The sequence below is a fragment of the Juglans microcarpa x Juglans regia genome, chromosome 6S, assembly GCF_004785595.1.
Source record: "Juglans microcarpa x Juglans regia isolate MS1-56 chromosome 6S, Jm3101_v1.0, whole genome shotgun sequence".
Lineage (NCBI taxonomy): Eukaryota > Viridiplantae > Streptophyta > Magnoliopsida > Fagales > Juglandaceae > Juglans > Juglans microcarpa x Juglans regia.
In genome coordinates this window covers 15743381-15763031 of record NC_054605.1, presented here as the reverse complement: position 1 = coordinate 15763031, position 19651 = coordinate 15743381, and the positions used below count along the sequence as shown (strand labels likewise).

Here is a 19651-nt window from a genome sequence, read left to right as displayed (position 1 = left end):
ATGGGTCGATCGCCACGTGGTCATGATGATGAGAATGGCTTGAAGAAGGGGCCATGGACGCCCGAGGAAGATCAGAAGCTGATTGATTACATCAGCAGCCATGGTCATGGAAGTTGGAGAACGCTCCCCAAGCTTGCCGGCTTGAATAGGTGCGGAAAGAGTTGCAGATTAAGGTGGACAAATTACCTGAGGCCTGATATTAAGAGAGGGAATTTCTCCGAAGATGAAGAGCGGAAGATCATTAATTTTCATTCTGTCATTGGAAACAAGTATATATAATTTCCTTTGGCATGCATGCATGCTTGTTAATGAATTGAAACTTGATCTAGTATTTTGCATATAACAGTTTGATTTTCATTGGTACTAACTTCTGCAACATCATTGTTAATTGTTGCAGGTGGTCTAGGATTGCAACCAAACTTCCAGGGAGGACTGACAATGAGATCAAGAACTACTGGAACACTCATTTAAGGAAGAAGCTCCTTTCAATGGGTATTGACCCAACAACCCACAAGCCAAGAACTGATCTCAATCACCTTGTGAATCTTTCTCAGCTGCTCGGTGCTGCAAACTTTGGAAATTTAATCAGTCCTTGGGGCAGTGCTCTTAGTTTGCAGGCTGATGCCTCTCACCTGGCCAAAATTCAATTACTGCAAAACATGTTGCAGCTTATGAATACCAGCCCACTTCTGAGTATGGAGAGCACTCATGATTTGTTCATCGGAAACAGAAATCTTAACCCTTTCGAGGGACTTCTCAATGGGACAAACACACTACTCAACAATAAGGAGCCCTTCCTATCAGGTCTGGAGAATTTGAACCCTGGACTGACGAACCCCGAGGCACCCATCAACTTTCAGGATTTTGACAATTCATGGGCAGGACTTGAAGATGGATTTAACCAAGAAATTCTGGGTGTAAAAAACAGCAGCTTGAGCAGTACTTCATCATATGAGAATGAAATAGAGATCATGAATCCGGTGCCTGAATCGTTTTCTGACTCTCCTCATGGTACTTACAATATCAACAAAATGGATAGCAAGATTGACCCAAATCAGTTGATCTCCACCGATTCAGCTAGTACCTACACCATCTTTGAGGCTTGGGACAAACTCATGGATGATGAAACAAACGACTCCTATTGGAAACATATATTGGAGTAGGTTTTACCCTCAATCACTTTGTTTTGATTCTTTTATTTATATATTTGTTTATTTTCTGGAAGCCTTTTTCAAAGAGAAAAATTGCTCTTTTATGATATGCAGATATAGATTGGATATATCTTCTCCAAAATATTAAAACGATACGTTTGGTTATACTTCTTTGCAGACGAATATCTAACTAATGTTCTCATTCTCCTTTGCAGATTAACATCCTCATCATCACCATCGCCAGCAATTTCCTGGTAGAGCACCAATTTTCCCCGACGTATCAACCTAGCTAGCTAGCTATGAATTTCACACAGAAAATACACGATTAGTTCATTCATGATTATATTGTTGTAATTTATTATATTTGTCGTTCGTTCATTTGTTAAACTGAGGCGGCAACGTCTAATGATTATATTAAGCTACCTCTATACATATATATATATATATATATATATATACACATCAAACTCATGTAAACATCTTCTTTGCAAAGTGTTCATTTCGTATTGAATAATTTGAATCCTTTGATATTCTTCCATTTTTCCTATGGAGAGCTGATGAAATTAACTTTATTGACTCCCGATGCAAATTACGATGTGCTATACTTCATTCTCGTTGCATTTTTGTTGGGAATATGCGGTTTAAATGTTTACATGGAGTAGAAATGATAAGAATTAAGAGTGAGAATGCTTACAACCCAGAACGACGTTAATTAAAGCTAGCTAGCTCGATCTCTCTCCGGCCAGATGAATCATATAGCTCAGAAAACCATGAACCAAAATTCTTTCCTTTTTAGTTTTTCTCTAAGGAAGATAATTTCATTAATTAATGGATGTGTATCTAAGGTACAAAAAAAAAAAAAGTGTGAAGAGCCCTGGCTACAACACCCCACGATTACCAAAAGACAGTGCAAAGCAGCCAAAAAAAGTGACTCCGATCCCATGATTTCTTGACTGAAGTATTATATTGACTACAAAAAAAAAAAAAAACCACCCAGGTAGTTTTTGATGCAATTTTTAGTAATAGCAATATCAAGATCAATCCTTTGCTACCACTAGACGTGTGATACACACATGTGAAAGAGGAATAGGTGGCGCAGGTGTGGCGGAGCACGATGTAGGTAGAACCGTAGAACACTAAAAGGGCAAGGGGCGGGGGTGATGATAACCGATAGAAAACGATGAATCTAGCTAGGCTCCATACTTCTTTTAGGAAAATTAAACTAAAAATGAAAGCAGAAAAGGGAGGGAGCTAAGAGAGGCACCTAGCTAGTACTGTAACTATGGTGCACATTGCGATACCAATGCTAGTACTGCTCTTTGTTTTTTGTACAACACAAATCAGACTTTGAGATATACATATCGAGATCATTCCCACTACTTATATTTGGGGCCCTGCCTTCGTCTGCATGGGAGGCCAGGAGAAAAGAACCCTTTGGTTTTTTATAAGAACAGTACTGCCCCGGAAACGAGGGGAAAAGTGCGAGAAGAATAACAACATCTTGACCTGGCAAATTTACACTTTTCTTTACAGAACAATGCTAAAGCCACAGCCACCGTTTGGGGTTACCGCTAGCTTAACATGTATTTTTTTTTATGTATTTTTTTAAAGTTATTTTTTATATAAATTTTTTTAATATTTTTAAATATTTTTATAAAAATAACATAAATTTATAACATGATTAAAAGATATTTTCTTAATCAGAAAATAAAAAAATATATATTAAAAAATATTTCCATACTCGTGATTAAGGAAGTATTTTTTTAATAATGTTATGAAAATTTTTTATTTTTTTAAAATATTTAAAATTATTAAAAAAATTTATATAAAAAAAAACTAAAAAAATATCACATAAAAAAATAGAAAATGCTAGATCTCCCGCTGGGGCCTAGCAATGTATTTCTATATATTTTTTTAAGTTTTTTTTATATAAATTTTTTTAACAATTTTAAATATTTTTAAAAAAATAAAAAAATCATAATATTATTAAAAAATATTTTCTTAATCGCGAAATAAAATAAAAAATCATAAAGAAAATTTTCTTTATGATTTTTTATTTTATTTCATGATTAAGAAAGTATTTTTTAATGATTTTTTTTTTTTTTACTTTCTAATTAAAGAAGTGTTTTTTTTAATAATGTTCTAAATTTATTTTATTTTTTTAAAATATTAAAAAATATTAAAAAATCTATATAAAAAATAACTTTAAAAAAAATACATGTAAAACAATACTCAACGGAAGCCCAGCGGGGATATAGCATTGTCCTAAAAAAATACATATTAGAGCCCAGCGGTGGAGCGGTGGCCCTCCGTCCTACCATTATTCTACTTTACAAGTGGAGAGAGAATTTCCTCAAAAGATTTTTCACCAATCAGCAAACCAAAATTTGAGTTGATGCTTTGAGAATAAAAGGATCCAAGGCCTTGGGAAAAATATTCGATGGGCTATTTGGGTCTTGGCCCCATATCATGGATTTGTAAGCAGTCTTGTCCTTGTATTTTGTATCCTAAAATGAATTCATAAATGTATTCTCGACTCATTTTATTTTATTTAATTATTATAATTTTTATATAAAATATAATAAAATTTTTAAATTTTTTAAATTTTAAAACAAAAAAATATTTTAATAATATTTTATTCAATTTTTAACTTTAATTTTATCTCAACCACTGTTTTAAATACCGTACCATACCGGTCCGTACGGTCGAAATATGCCACACTAGCCACTAGTCTGGTATAGGTATTGAATATATTTTATACCGGCCTATATTTCAGCTTCTACCGGCCTGTATTTCGGTCCGTATCGGCCGATATTTCGGCATTTAATTTTTTTTTTCAGTTTTTCAAACTACAATCTCATTTTTTATCTCCAATTCAAACTAGAATATTTATAATTTATATATATTTATATATAATTTATTCATATATAGACTGTTATTTTAAAATATAATTTATATATATATTTATTTATATATATAATTATTATTCCAAAACTGTAATCAAAATTTTGATCTTAACTCACTATTTAAATCTTTCTTAAATAGTTGGCCACCGGGGGGCTCTTCCCTTCTGTCGACTTTTTAATCATCTCCAAAGGACATTTTCCCTGAAAACTCGGTTCCATGATCATTACACATGATTGGGTTTGGCTTGATGAAATTTTGGGGTTTGACTGAGAATAAAAATATCATTCCTAATATTGAAAGAAATTATAAAGAGCATTTTTTGCTCTAAATGGGTGCTTAATTAGTACTTATTCTTGTCAGATGGCTGCCGGGACCGCCGGCCCAAACTCAGGAGGTCTCCGTCTCATGACTGGCAAATGGATTTATTTATTTATTCCCCCTCCCCGCAGGCTGTGGTGCCAAAGAAGAGCAAAACAGCAGCCATAAGGATAACTTAAAAAATGAACCCGAAAAAAAAAAAAAAAAAGTACAAGATTGATAATGGATGCTATGAATCAAAAGTTGAGTGCATAAAATGTAATAAATGTTGCAAAATTTTGAAATGTAGGATAGCTCATGGAGTGTTTGAAATATTGTTCTTGAAAGCTTTGATACAAATTTTGATCCTCAAACTTTGAAAACTCCCACAAACTCGAGAGTCACTTTAGAAACTATTAAAATACAAGACTTTGGAAACGTTAGTCATGCCAATATCCCCAATCTTCAATGACTTGGGTCGAGCCAAATGATAGCAGATCAGCTTTTTCGAGGTTGGAACAGCTGATCTCTAGATTTAGTAGAACATAAAAACCAATCACCAGGGATGCTTCATCAGTTTTCATAATTCCTTTCAAGCCAAAGCCAAATTTAGTCAAGCCAACCTGTCTAACTAACTCCAGATTCTCCCACTAAGATTCGACCTTACCCAGTAATGGTAAACAAAAGTATTTTCAATTATTGGCTGGTGGCTACCTCAAGTTGGCTTGTCATCTCCAATCCAAGCCATAGGTGAAACTGCAGCTTTTTTGTTTCGGTACTAGTCATTGGTACTCACTGTCATGATCCCATCAAAATACCTCTAGCATGGCAGGAAAACAAAAATAAATAAATAGAGGAAATATTCATCCTAGCTAACAGAATAGGAAAGAAAAATAAGATTGGAATTATAATACAATGCTCAGTTCAAAAGAGACAATATACACAATTGTCCTGCCACTAAGCAGAAATGATTGGCTTTCATCAACTCTGCTCTTTCAATACAGTGACCATCTGCCCAATTATTTATGGCAGTATGGCACAGACATCAATAGCTGACCATGAAGCCACACGAATTGGTGAACCATGAAGCCCATAGGTGATGCTGCCCATTGCCAACTGCAGTTTCGGCCTCCATGTCTATAATTAATTGTGAACGCTGTGGGTGAGAAGATGAACCCCAGCAACCCTCCAGTTTTATCTTAGTGCCAGTGTAGTTTTGCTTTGACTCGCATGTGAATCGACATACCCATTTAATGAATTAAGTACCGAAACCTCATCTTCCAAAGTAGTTTCTTTCTCAAAATAATATGAAAATGAAAGAAATCTAAGCCCCAACTTTTAAATACAAAGCCCCACAAAAAAAACTTGAAGCATCTTGCCAATAAAGGCACAAAATTGACAAACCGACAACCTAACTATTCAAAGAAAAAGAGAGAAAGAAAAGAGCAAGAAACCCCAGCGAATTAAGAGGGAACTCCAATGCACAAAATGACGAATTTCATTCATTAAAGGTGCCAAAGTCACCAGGTAAGATCAGTTTTTCAAGCAAAGAAAGACTTGAAGCCTGTACAACTTTGAAGTTCCCTAAAGCCTTCAAGAGTATTAGAGAAATTAGTACCTATCTCCAGAGTAAAACTGCGGAAGGAATATAAATCATCAACATGAAACAATATGCTATTGCTGTCAAGAGGATAAAAATCTAAAACCCATCATCGAAACCTAATCATTTCCCTACAGTGCCAAAGCCATCTCCTACCTAAACTCAATACTACCAACTTACTCCCTTCAACCAATTCACGGGGTTATTTTCTTTACATTTAAGTCAGAATTTAATCGAACTATCCGTCCGAACTTTCCGGCCAATTTCATCTTCATCACTGCAAAAAGTATTGCTGACGATCTTTGTCATATCTTCGTCACAACTATACACTATCTCCGTTCTCTTATTAACCACATCCAAGAAAAAATCCGTTAATACGGTCTCGTAAGACGGCATTTTCGCATATCCGGGAAAGTAATTGATATCAACTATAAGGTAGCGATTCCCAAACCTCGCGTCCCGAATGACGTCGAAGTTAAACAGGTTCAATTTCATGGCGCGCCGCAACCCGTCGGCGACATCAGTGAGAAAACTCTGCGGCGGCATTTCGGTGTCGTCAAAATGCATCATCTTGTAGTATTTGTCGTCGACCTTTTCGTTGGTAGCGATATTCGATACCTGCGAAAACGACAATACGCTTTCAGAGACAGTACCCAAATTCTCTTCCGAGATGTCCGGCAACGACTTGCGTTTCACGCACCTGACGTACACGCCGACGACGTAGACCTTGAAGATAACCCCGCCGTGGTTCACGAATTCTTGGAGGACAATCGGGGGCTTGAGCTCGTTGAGACCATCGTGGTTGAACACCAAGTTCATTTTGTGCGATTTGGCGCTGCCGTCGGCAACCAAGGGCTTCGCGATTACAGGGAACTTAAGGCTCTCCCAGGCTTGCCGATCGAAGAGGGTTTCCTTGTCGTAGATGACGATTTGCTTGGGGATACCGAACATCTCGTTCGGGGACTCGATTCTAAGCTCCGAAACGAACTGTAGCATGGAGATTCGGTTGTGGAGGCGCTCAATGGAGTGGGGGGAGTCGACGATGACCGCATTAGGGTAACGGAGGCGGAACTCTGTGAGCTGCCGATTCCATTCATCTCCGTACAGCTTGTGGAGCACGCAGTCCAAGGGGCCCTGATCGACGAGGGGGCGGGTGGGGTCGATGTGGACAAGATCGACGCCGTGAGACCTAGCAAGAACAAGGAGGGAGTCTCGGATGAAGCTGCTTTGTTTCTTGGGGGCCAAAGCATAACCTACACTAAACCTGCACCGTTCAGCTTCCGCCATCGGTGATGATTCCCGTAGAGACGACACCAACACCAGAAAATCAGCAAATGTGAAAACGCACACATAAAAGAAAGAAAGGTAAAGATTCGAGAGGAGTCTTTTTAGGCTTTTTCAAATTCGTAACGGCGATCTTTAATGTGGTTTCGGTAGAGTTCTCGACTACAGAAGAGCTTCGCTGAGAAAGAAAAATGGCAGGGAGAGAACGCGACCGTTGGCGTTGGGCGGTGGGGTGTATATATATCCTGTGTGCATAGCTTCAGAGGTATCTTGACTAGGGTTAGGGAGGGTTAGGATTTGACAAAGTAAATCAAGCGTAGGGTTAGGATTTGACCGTTCAGCTTCGCACGGAGTAAGTAACCGCTTGTAGAGACAGTTGGGAATGAATAAGAATGTTAAAAGACGTTAAAAAACTATATATATATATATATATATATATATATATATATATATATATATATATATATAGTGAATAAGATTGCGTTTGGATGTTGAATTGAGTTGAGTTAAATTTAATTGAAATGATAAAATATTATTAAAATATTATTTTTTAATATTATTATTTTGAGATTTAAAAAAATTAAATTGTTTATTATATTTTATATTAAAATTTAAAAAAATTATAATGATAAATTAAAATAGACTTAACTTCCAAACGAAATCTAAATAAGTGGTAATAGATGTAAACAGTAAAATTATCATCTTCCGTGTACCCATCCATTTTTAAAGTGTTTTATCTTTTCTATTCTTTTACATCTTCTTTTGTATCTATTTAGGTAGGAATATTTTGATCTTTTTAGTGTAATTGTTTTAGGGGTGCAGTTTTATCTTTTTTTTTTTAATAATGTTACATGTAGTTGTGAAGTGTGTAAGTACTGTATAGTCGCTTTGAAAAAGAGTAGAATTTGTTATTAAAAAATTATTATTTTTTCATGTGAGTCCAATATTTATTCACTTTTTTCAAACTGATTGTACAACACTTACACACTTATGATAGCAACTATCATTTCTCTTTTTTTTTTCCTTCTCCTTTTTATTTCGTTTTCGTCTTCTCTCTCTTTCTTTTATCTTCTTCTCTTATTCTTTTCTGCACTCTCTCTTTCTTCCTTTTCCCTCCGGTTTCTCTCGCTTTCTCTATTGGTGTATTCTCTCTTCTCACGCTTACTCTTCATCTTCTCCCTTCTCTCTGTATTTTTTTCTTCACTTTCTGTTGGTATGATTTGGATTTGTATATTATTGACTGTTCGTATTTAGGTTTGTATTTTGTCTTTTTCTTTTTTTTTTTGTTGCACAATCTTGTTGGTTTTTTCTCTTTCGATCTGGAGATATGATCTGAGTTTGTATGTTGTGAGTTGTTTGTATTTTTGGCGAAATTTTTTTTTAATGGGTTTGTGTTATTTGTGAAAAGTAATTTTTGCATATGGTTTTGTTCGATTTTTGTCTTTGGATTTGTGTTTTTCTTTTGGATTTTTTTAGAATGTGTTTTTTTCATGGGTTTCAATCAGTGTTGTTGTGTTTTATGGGTTTGCATTTTCTAGATTTTTTGTATTTTTATGAAAAATTGTACATTTTTCGCTATTTTTTGCATTGAGCTTTTTTCTCGTGCAGTTTTGTTCGTTTTCTATTTTCAAATTTATGTATTTTTTTGGTTTCTTTTTTTTGAGAATGTGTATTTTTTTCATAGGTTTCCATGAGATTTTTGTGTTTTATGAGTTTGCATGTTGTGGATTTTTTGTATCTTTTGTGAAAAATTATATTTTTCTCATGGATTTTAGTTTTTTGCGTATCTTTTTCATGGATTTTGGCTTTTTTGCATTTCTCACAGATTTTAGCTTTTTTGCGTTGGATTCTTTTCTCATACAGTTAGACATTTGTTTGTGTATTCTGAGTTTAGATACTCTCGATTTTTTACTATTTTTGCTGAGCAGGTGGCTTTTTAGTGTTGGTTTTTTTTTTTATGTTGTTAAATGTTTGTTGATATGTTTTGAGTTTGGGAGTCGTAGGGTTTTTGTATTTTTTATTCTGGGTTTACGTCTTCTTTGCAATTAAATATATTTGTTTGTATGTTGTGGGTTTGGATACTCTCGATTTTTTGTATTTTTTGCTGAAAAAAATAGCTTCTTGGTGTTGTTTTCAAGTTTTTGTATTTTTTTGGTTTTGGGTTTACATTTTCTCGGTTTTCTATATTTTTTTGTGTGAAAAGATAGATTTTTTGTGTCATTTGTATTTTTTCAACTAAGTTATAGCTTTTTTTGCATGTGTGATTTAAATGTTGGTGAAAAAAATATAATCTTTTTTATAATGCAGTATCGTAAAGTTTGTATTTGGTTGTATTCTTATCTGTGATGTATACATTTGTAAGAAATATATAATCTTGTGGATTTTTTTGTAATCTTGTTGGTTATATATTTTGTTTGAATGTTGGATTTTTTTTTTTGTTTTTGTTTTATCATCCAGCGATGTGGTTTTCTCTCATGCAATTAAATATTTATTTGTATATTGTGGGTTTAGATACTCTCAATTCTGGTATTTTTTGTTAAAGGATGGATTTTTTTTTTTATTTTGTTTTATCGTCCAGCTTTGGGATTTTCTCTCATGCAACTAAATATTTGTTTGTATATTGTAGGTTTGGATACTCTCAGTTTTTGGTATTTTTTGTTAAAAAAAATATTTTATTTGTGTTTTTTTTTATGCTGTTAAATGTTTGTTGCATCTTTTGGGTTTGTGGATCCTCTATTTTGGGTGTAGTTTTGTGATTATCCGTGCTCTATATATTTGTAAAAAAATATAATATTTCTTATGATACAGTGTTGTGTCTTTTTTTTTTTTAATAATATGGTGTTGGTTTTTATTTTTGTTTCTGTGATTTACACATGCAATCTTGTGTTTATATTTTTGCTATAAAATTGGTTTTTGTTAGTATAGATAAAAAAATTTAAATCTATTTTATAGAGTTTGAGTTGTGTGGAGTTAATTTTTCAAGTATAATGTAGTGTTGCATTTTGTTTATTTTGTAATCCAATGTTAGCTTTTTTTCTTTCATGTTCTTGAAAGTTTAATTTGTACTATACTTTTATTTTTATTTTTTATTTTGCTTTATAGTATTATTTTTCTTTTGTTTTATTCATTGTGTAAGATTAATTTTTTATTTATTTTTTGCTGGAGGTTTCGAACAATAACATTCACATTGGAGTTTTATTTTGAAGTTTATCTTTCTCAAGCTTTTCATTTTGAACATACTCTCAGTTTTGGTATTTTTTGTTAAAGGATGGATTTTTTTTTTTTTTTTTGTTTTATCATCCAGCGTTAGGATCTTCTCTCATGCAGCTAAATATTTGTTTGTATATTGTGAGTTTGGATACTCTCAATTTTTGATATTTTTTGTTAAAATATACTATGTGGGGTCAGTTTGTTGATATTGAATGTCAACAAATTTCAAAAGTTATTGGAGGTAAACCAATCATTTTTGTCAGACGATTAAAAGTCACTCCTTATAATGATATTATTAAAAAATTCAGAATTCTATATTTTTGTTTTATATAATATGCTCATACCATATTTAACATATCTTTTTAATTTAGAACTTTTTTTATCATCTCAATCAACGAGTATGTTTACGATGAATCCTACAATTTCTGGCGTAGCATCGTTACAAGAATGGTAATACATGTTTTCTTTTTTCCGTTTAATTTTAAAACAAACTTTTATTAATTTTTGTTTTCAACATATAATTGTTACATTTTTAAAAATTATTATTTGTTTTTAATTTCTTTTAAATTTTTGCAGGGCGACACTCAATGATTTCTTGCTTGAAGATGTGATTATAAAATTCTTGGATCTAACACACACATCTGCCACTGCTCATTTTGTCCGGAAATTAACGAACATTTTTTATGTTGTAGAACTATTCAAGACTTCACAACCTACAATAGTAAAATTATATTCTTAACAATACTTTTCTAATTATTGATTATTACAACACAATCATTTTAATACATGTTATAAATATTATATAGAAACCAAAATTTTGGGTAAAAGGCAAGATAAATGTACTTGTTCTCCAACAAATTTTCTTTTTTATGTCTTACGTCGGATGTAACAAAGGAACAGACTATGATTACAATGAAAAATTTTCATGTTACCATTGTAAACATATGAGTATTGCACAACCACTGTATGTACTTTTTTTCTAAACTTTTAGTTTACATCACTCACTTAAAAAATTTAACATATCTTTTTTATACATTCTAACAGATAACTATATTTTTGTTGATAATAGTTGTCGAGCAGATGTGAAAGTTGATGATGGTACATGACAACTAGCTGCAGTAGTATTTGGTGAAATTGCAAAAAAGACGTGGGGTTATTCAGCAATTCATTTTATGAATCATACAGGCAAGGTAACATAATATTACATTTCTTAAACTTTTTCAATTTGAATAATACAATTATAATAAATCATAACATAATTTTTATAGTAAATATTTTATTTTTTTGAACAACATCTGCCATTCTTGGAAAGTATGGCCAAAGAAATCTTAAAAAAAAAATAGATAATCGAACTTCGTGCTGATATAGACCAGATGAATCAACAATGCCATAAGAATTTTAATATCTTATCAATTAATTCTGCAAAAGAGAAAGAAATATGTTAGTAACTATAGTTGTAATATGAACTTTACTTCCTGTTTAAAACTTAAATCAAACTACATTTTGTAAACTTATATCAAACTTCTTTTACATATATATTACTATGGTTGTTGCATATATTATTTGTTTTCTTTGACATTTCAATTTTTTTTTTTTTTGCAATTAGGTTATAACTTTTTTTTACTATATGATTCATAGATTTGTAAGAAAATATACTTTTTTTTATAATGCAATTGTGTTATTTTTATTTCTATCTATATATAGTTCATATATATATAAAATTAGCATATATATTTTGTCTCCACAACATCCCTTGGACGTTTCATTACTACTAGTGTGTGTGTGTGTGGGTGTGTATATATATATATATATATATATATATAAATGATTTGTATAAGGCCAAACTTCATACAAATTACAAATCCTTGTAAAAAATTGTATATTATCTGAAGAGAAATTCTATTTGTAGTGCTGAGTAAGGAATTGCATGTGTAGTCCCATTGATGAATGAGAGTAAAAGAGAAAAAATATCATTTTATTAAGAATATTATTGTAATTTTAAAACTTTTTTAAATATAACTATATGGGTTTATATGAACAATCTCTATTTGTGGATTGTATGTAGACTAATTCTTATCTTAAAAAAGTATAAAAAATTTATTATTTATTAGTGAGACCTATTTTTTAAAAAAGATTTATATGAGACATGTCTATTTAGAGCTTATACTCATAAATATATATATATAAATATATATATATATATATATATATATACACACACACACACGGCGTGCTTCTTGTTATTAATATGACAATATTTAATTTATTAAAAAAATTTAAAATTAAAATTTCTTATAAATTAAGTATTCTCATGTCAATAATTATTTTTGAATCATGTCAATAAAATTAGAATATGTCAATAAAATTACGGACTTCTAAGGAGACGAACCTATATATATATATGTATGTATGTATATATGTATGTATGTATATCCTCCTTATCTCCAACAGTTTCAGATATGATCGCTCATATTCATCACAATTAATAAAATGTGATCAATAGAGCTTTTAAAATTGATTTGATTACTTTATATAATTAATATAGTTCTATTAAAAATCATGATAAGAGAACATATTATCATGCTACTTTTTTTTATTTAGAAAACTACATATTAAACGAAAATGGAAAGATAAAATGTATGACTTACAAAAGCATATATTATTCTTTGACCCGTTGAAAATTATTATTTCAAAAAATAGTTTGAATGTTGTTAAAACAAATTTTGTCAAAGAAAAAGGAAAAATGGTAATAAGATCTAGTCACCTCCCTTTAGCATGAATTTCAGTGAAAGGAGGTGGGTTGGAATGTAGTCGCTCAAAGAGTGAGTACATTATTTCCTCATGTCCTTGTAAAATTCAGCGACATAGTTGAGAGAACCAAAGAATCTCTGTAACTCGGTTTTATCAAGAATGACATCAAGGAATTTATCAAAAAATTCAATAGCACGATTGATAGGTCGAATTTTGCCTTCAGAAATATCATAACTAAAGAATCTAATCTTGATTTGGAATAATTTTATTTTTATTTTTTGTAGAAACAATAAGACCATTGCGTCTAATGATGTCAAGAAACGAAGGTAAATATTTTCATTGTTCATCAATAGACTTAAAGTAAGTGAGAACATCATCAATATCAACAATGATGAAATGAGTGAATGGATTGAAAATATCATTCATAATGTTTTGTGTGTGTGTGTATATATATATGAAAAATGATAATTTATCCTTGAAAAATGCTACCCTTCAAACATTTTTTATCATCTAAGATCTTATTAGTTTTTACCGCATATCAATAAGTATGATTAAAATTAGGGGTGTTCATCCGGATCTGGATCCGGATGCTAACCTCCCGGATTAATCCGGATTAAATTAGTAACCGGATATCTAGATTTAATTCAGATCCGAATTATAACCGGATTTAATCCGGGTTATAACCGAATAAATCCAGTTTTTATTTTATTTTATTTTATTTTTAAATACTTTAAAACTTAAAAAAATGTTTGTATAGCACTTATTTTTTTTTTAAATTCTAATATGGTTAAATTGCCCAGATTGTTTTAAAAAAATAATTTACACACTTTTTAAAATATTTTTATAAAAAAAAATCAATTAACAAACAAAATAAATAAAAATGCAAAATAAATAATATTGTTGTAACATCACAATGCAAAACATAAATTTACAATAAATAAATAAATAATAATACATCACAACTAATTAACTAAAACATAAATTTACAAAGAACAAAAGAAATAATAATACATCACAATTAATTAAACTAAAACATAAATTTACAAAGATCAAAATACATTAGTCTTCACATCTTGAATATGGCATCAATGTTGATAGCAATTTGGATAGGAATTTAAAATAAAAAAAGAATGGGTGGCCAAATTTAAAAAAAAAAATGATGATAGCATCAGTGCTCCAAAAATAACATCCTTACATGGATTATAAATCCTATTGTTTTCTTTGTAATCGAGAAGCTCCTTCCACTGTTTCCAATGCTCAACTGCAACAAACAAGTTTGACATAAGGTGCTTGTCTATATTATCATCACAACCCATTAAATATAAAATTTCTTAAATTGAGCTAATGATGAGAAGATTGCAAATTTGAGTACATTACAACAGCAACCATTCCAACAGCCCTTATATATCAAGGTCTCAAATGATGAGTGGAGCGTTAAAAAGTTGAAACAAAAGACTAGGCTGAGACCAATTGTCTTCAGTCACTTCTAGTTGAATTTTCATAAAGGGTCAATGTGTACTTATTTATTGTATTATACCATTGAGATCCATTTGGGCTCTTTGATCTGACCTACTGATTATGTGAGTTTCTGCAGGACTTCGAGAGGAGCAGATTGTCCAACCAGAGAGACTACATGAAAAAAAATCAGTAAATAAGAGAAGCATGACTATCATGTAATAAAATAAAGCTTTGAACATTAAAAAGGAATATGCAAGATCGTCCCCACAAAGCAATTCCTTGTCAGTTCTCATTGACGAAACAAAGCAAGGAGAGAGAGAGAGAGAGAGAGAGAGAGAACCTGCATTTTCCTATACAGTTCTAGTCCAATTTGAAATTGTATAGAGTGCAAGGATTATTGCACCAATTGGTCAATCCACCAATAGAATTGATTCCCAAGAACAGCAGCAACCAAACCAACTACATTTGTTACCACATCAAAGTAATGGTCCAGCAAATCATCATTAATACTATTAATAGGTGAAACAATAAATTATGACTAGGGAGTCAAACAAGCCAATAGCTAACGTCATAGCCAAAAAAATTATTGTGCATTGAAGATATTCTGCTTGCAACACAAAAATAAAAAAACCAAATACCACAACAAAAAAGGAGCATGCCTTTTGACTGGATAACCTCTAGCAAGAAAATTCCCGAATACCACAACAAATTGCATTTAAACAAAATTCATGCATATATAATATATATATATATATATATATATATATATGTATGCACAACAAGTATCTAGTTCCACCTTTGAAGCCAACAAGTCCATTTCTACATCCTCAAGAAACTCGCTACTCTTCAAGTAGGCAAATATTGATATATCAAATATGAATATTGTTACACTAATAACTTTTGTAATTATTTTACAGCAACTGATAAGACAATATATATAACCTCATCAAAATGCTAAAATATTCTTCTCGATTAGAATATTTTAATTTTACAAAATTACTTTTTAAATTATATTAATAAGTTCAGAAAATAATAATATTTTGTATATATAATTTTCTATCCCAAAATCATGTCTATCTCCATGCATGGCTAGCTATACATTTATATTCACGAATAGAAACAAGTTAATCTTCTATATATACAACCATATATATATGTGTGTGTGTGCGCGCGCGCATGTTTGATATTATTGTCTTAGATTAATAATATTCTTGTGCTCATTAATCATCAGATTAAGATGAAAAATTAGTAGTTGTCAAGTGATTATATATATGTAATTAATTAAAACTCCATGAGTTTTTCAATTCAATGAGTAGATATAATTTTGGTACAAAAGAGAGTATATATATATATATATGCACAAGCTAGTAGTACTAAAACATTCCTTACGTTATACCAAAAGCAGACGGAAACAAAAAGGCATAATGCCATAAACCCATTGTAATGGCAAGAAAACTAAATCCCATGTAAGAAATAGAGTAAAAGAAAAATAATATAAACCAAACAAATAGAGTATTATATAAAACAGTGATTAAAACTAAATCTCATGTGAAAAACGGAGCAAAGGAAAAAATCCACTAATAAAGTATCGAAATAAGCTTACAGTGCAAAGGAAAATACCTTAAGAGCTTAGAGAGAGAGAGAGAGAATGTGGATGGTAGCCTCCGCGTGTCTCACCCAGATGCGCAAAGCACTTCGAAGTTTTTGAAGACGAGAAATGGGCGAGAGATAACAGAGCCTTGAGAGAGAATGCCAAAAGAGATTGGAGAAGACGAGGAAGCTGCAAACCCTAAGCGAGAGAGAAGGCAGATTCGAGATCGAGAGAGACGGCGGATTGAAAAAGACGAGAAAGTGCAAACCCTAACGATTCGAGAAAGCAAACCCGAAGAGTCGAAGACAATTTCGACTGAAGACGAGAAAGGGGCGGATTTTTTTCCTTTTAAATGACCCAGTTACGGATAACCGGGTCACATAACCGGATCCGGAACAAGATCCGAAATTTTTTAACCACCCGGAAGCACCCGGATTTCTGGGTTTCGGACCGAATCCGGAAAAAAACCGGTCCAGTTGAACACTCTTAATTAAGATGAAAAAATTAGGATAAAGAATAGTACATCTCTTTATTTTGTTTAATTATCATCATTTCATCTAATTAGTTGATGAAAATATTAGATTAGAAAATACACCAAATATTAATAAATAAATAAGAGGTCATTTAAAAAAAATAAAAAAGCAAAAGTGAACGGATAGATACATGTATTTATAGTATATAATTATTTGTCTGGTTTTTAATTTTTTTTTTAGTAATAATCATTATACAGAATTCGCATATAAGTAATTATAGGAAAGCTTTTGCAGATTGCACACGGAATAGGTCAAATTGTTTTCTATTTACCGTATTATTAATGTGAACAATATAATGAATAGTAGATCTTGAATTATTTATTATTGAAAAGTGCTATAGTTACAGAGAAATCTCAAAATTATATCACAAATTGATAAATAAGTTAAATCTATTTTATAATAAAAATAATTTTATAATATAAAGTATCATATGAATCTAAGTCAATTTATAATGTATCATATGAATCTATTCTACTGTCCTTGCACAATTATTTTTACTTCAAATTACAGTTTAATAATGTAGAATTTGAGAGAATAAATGATGAAAATATACTCTGTTTTCATTGAAACTGATATGCGTACAAGGGTTGCTATATATACAATTGGAGAATCAACTAAAGATATAACGTATATATTCAAATTTGAAATACAAAAACTGAATCCCAGATTTTCTGCATCCGCATCCCAGATTTCATTTCTCATTTTCGTTGCTTGAGTTTCGGCGTCTGTTATCTTCTTCATGTCTCATTTCCGTTTCTTGAGTTTCGGCGTCAGATGCACCAATATCCCCCCTCAATCGAAATGGCAGTTCTTGCAATTGAAGATTGGCACGTAACATAGTGAATCTAGTGGCTTTCAACACTTTGGTGAGCAAGTCAGCCAATTGATCTTTTGCAGTGACAAACGAAACTTGAAGCTTTTTTTGTAGGACTTGATCTCGCACATAATGAAAATCAATTTCAATATGCTTGGTGCGGGCGTGAAACGCCGGATTGAATGAGAGATATGTGGCACCAATATTGTCACACCATAACATTGGACATTGAGGAAGAGAGATTTGTAAATCATGTAGAACTGATTGAATCCATTGAAGTTTTGCAGCGACGTTGGAAAGAGATTTATATTCAGACTCAGTGCTGCTTCTTGCCACAGTTTGTTGTTGTTTACAACTCCATGAGATTAAGTTTTTGCCATGAAAAATACAATAAGCACCCACACTTCTACGATCGTCGCTATCCCCCGCCCAATCAGCATCATTAAAGCTATGAAGAGCTTGATCAATTTGTCTAGAAAAATGAAGGCCACATGAAATGGTATGCTTAATATATCAAAGGATGCGCTTCACCGCTTGCCAGTGGGGTTCTTTTGGTTGATACATGAACTTGCTTACACGATGAACACTGTAAGCGATATCTGGACATGTAAAACCAAGGTAATGCAAGGCTCCAACTGTACTCCTATACAATTGAGGATCATTGAAGTCGGCACCTTCAAATTTAGAGAGATTGCAGATGGTTGCCATGGGAGTTGCACATAGTTTCACGTTGTTCATGTTTATCTTCCGTAATAAATCACCAATGTATTTACGTTGGGTTAAGAACAAATCATCACCCATACGCAACGTTTCAACGCCAAGGAAGAAAGATAATTGCCCAAGATCTTTAACTGGAAAAATTGTTGATAAAGTGCCAATTAATTGATCAATAGCCTTAGTGTCCGAACCTGTAACAATTATATCATCCACATAGATGAGGATGATTAATTGGATTTTGCCTTGCTAAAAAGTGTAGAGAGAGGTGTCAGCCTTGGAGCCTTTAAAGCCGAGTATTTACAATTGATCCGTGAGACGAGAGAACCATGCTATTGGGGCTTGTCGAAGGCCATAGAGACTATTTTTTAATTTGCAAACATGATGAGGGTAATCCGGATGAATAAATCCTTATGGTTATTGCATATAAACATCCTCTTGAAGAAATCCATGAAGAAATACATTTTGAATATCCAATTGGTGTAATGGCCAATTATTAGAAACTGCAAGAGAGATGACAAGGCGAATTGTTGTTGGTTTAACCACCAGGCTAAAAGTCTCAGTAAAATCAACACCTTCTTGTTGATGGAAGTCTTTGGCAACAAGGCGGGCTTTGAATCGTTCAATATTACCGTCCGCCTTTTTTTTTTACACAGTACACCCATTTATTCCCAACAAGATTGTATTCTTGTTGGGGTGGAACTAGATCCCAAGTTCCATTTTGAATTAAGGCATTGAATTTCGAAAGCATTGCATTCCGCCATTGTGAGTGTTTATTTACTTCGGTGAAACAACTTGGCTTAATGTAAGAATTATTTACCTCAGCAATAAGTGCTATTGGAAGAGGATATTTGATGTATCCAACGTATGGCAATTTTGGCTTGAGGTTATTGGTTTGTGACCGTGTGACCATGCGCTGGGTTGTAGCGGACGTAGACACTTGGCTCGGCAACGTACTGGGATGTGGAATTTCAGCAGGCGTCAAACTTGATGCAGCATGCGGGTCTGGAGCATTGGCATCATATGGATGATGCAATGTCGTTGGAGTGGCATTGGATGAGGTTGAGATATTTGAGTACCTGTATGTGAAGTGAGTGGGTGCAGACGTGTGGAATGCAAATTAAAAGGAAGGGATGCCGTGTCAAACTGAGAGTGACCAAGAGAGGGGGGATCTTATTTTTGATATGGGAAGAGAGATTCATCAAAGACCACGTGTCGAGAGACATAGATTTTTCCTGTTGATGAGTCTAGGCATTTGTACCCCTGATGTGAGAGACTATAGCCTACAAAAATGCAAGTTTTGGAGCAAAAATAAATTTTGTGACGATTATAGGGTCGTAG

The 19651-nt window shown here is 32.4% G+C and overlaps 2 protein-coding genes across 2 annotated transcripts; one reads left to right on the top strand and one right to left on the bottom strand.

Annotated features, from left to right (window-relative positions):
• LOC121237111 (transcription factor MYB41-like) lies at positions 1-1163 on the top strand. Its single transcript, XM_041133689.1, has 2 exons — positions 1-269; positions 398-1163. Exons 1-2 carry the CDS (start codon positions 1-3, stop codon positions 1161-1163), a joined length of 1035 nt encoding a protein of 344 aa, XP_040989623.1.
• Positions 1164-5835: 4672 nt separating this feature from the next.
• Positions 5836-7453, bottom strand: LOC121237110 (inositol-tetrakisphosphate 1-kinase 1-like). Its single transcript, XM_041133688.1, has one exon. The coding sequence runs from the start codon at positions 7240-7242 to the stop codon at positions 6178-6180; it is 1065 nt and encodes a 354-aa protein (XP_040989622.1). The 5' UTR covers positions 7243-7453; the 3' UTR covers positions 5836-6177.
• Between the last annotated feature and the right edge of the window lie 12198 nt (positions 7454-19651).

Bases quoted from the DNA above. Each gene is read 5' to 3' on its own strand.
- LOC121237111 (XM_041133689.1), top strand. From the start codon at position 1: ATGGGTCGATCGCCACGTGGTCATGATGATGAGAATGGCTTGAAGAAG. The intron at 270-397 runs GTATATATAATT...TAATTGTTGCAG, and splicing joins CATTCTGTCATTGGAAACAA to GTGGTCTAGGATTGCAACCA.
- LOC121237110 (XM_041133688.1), bottom strand. From the start codon at position 7,242: ATGGCGGAAGCTGAACGGTGCAGGTTTAGTGTAGGTTATGCTTTGGCC.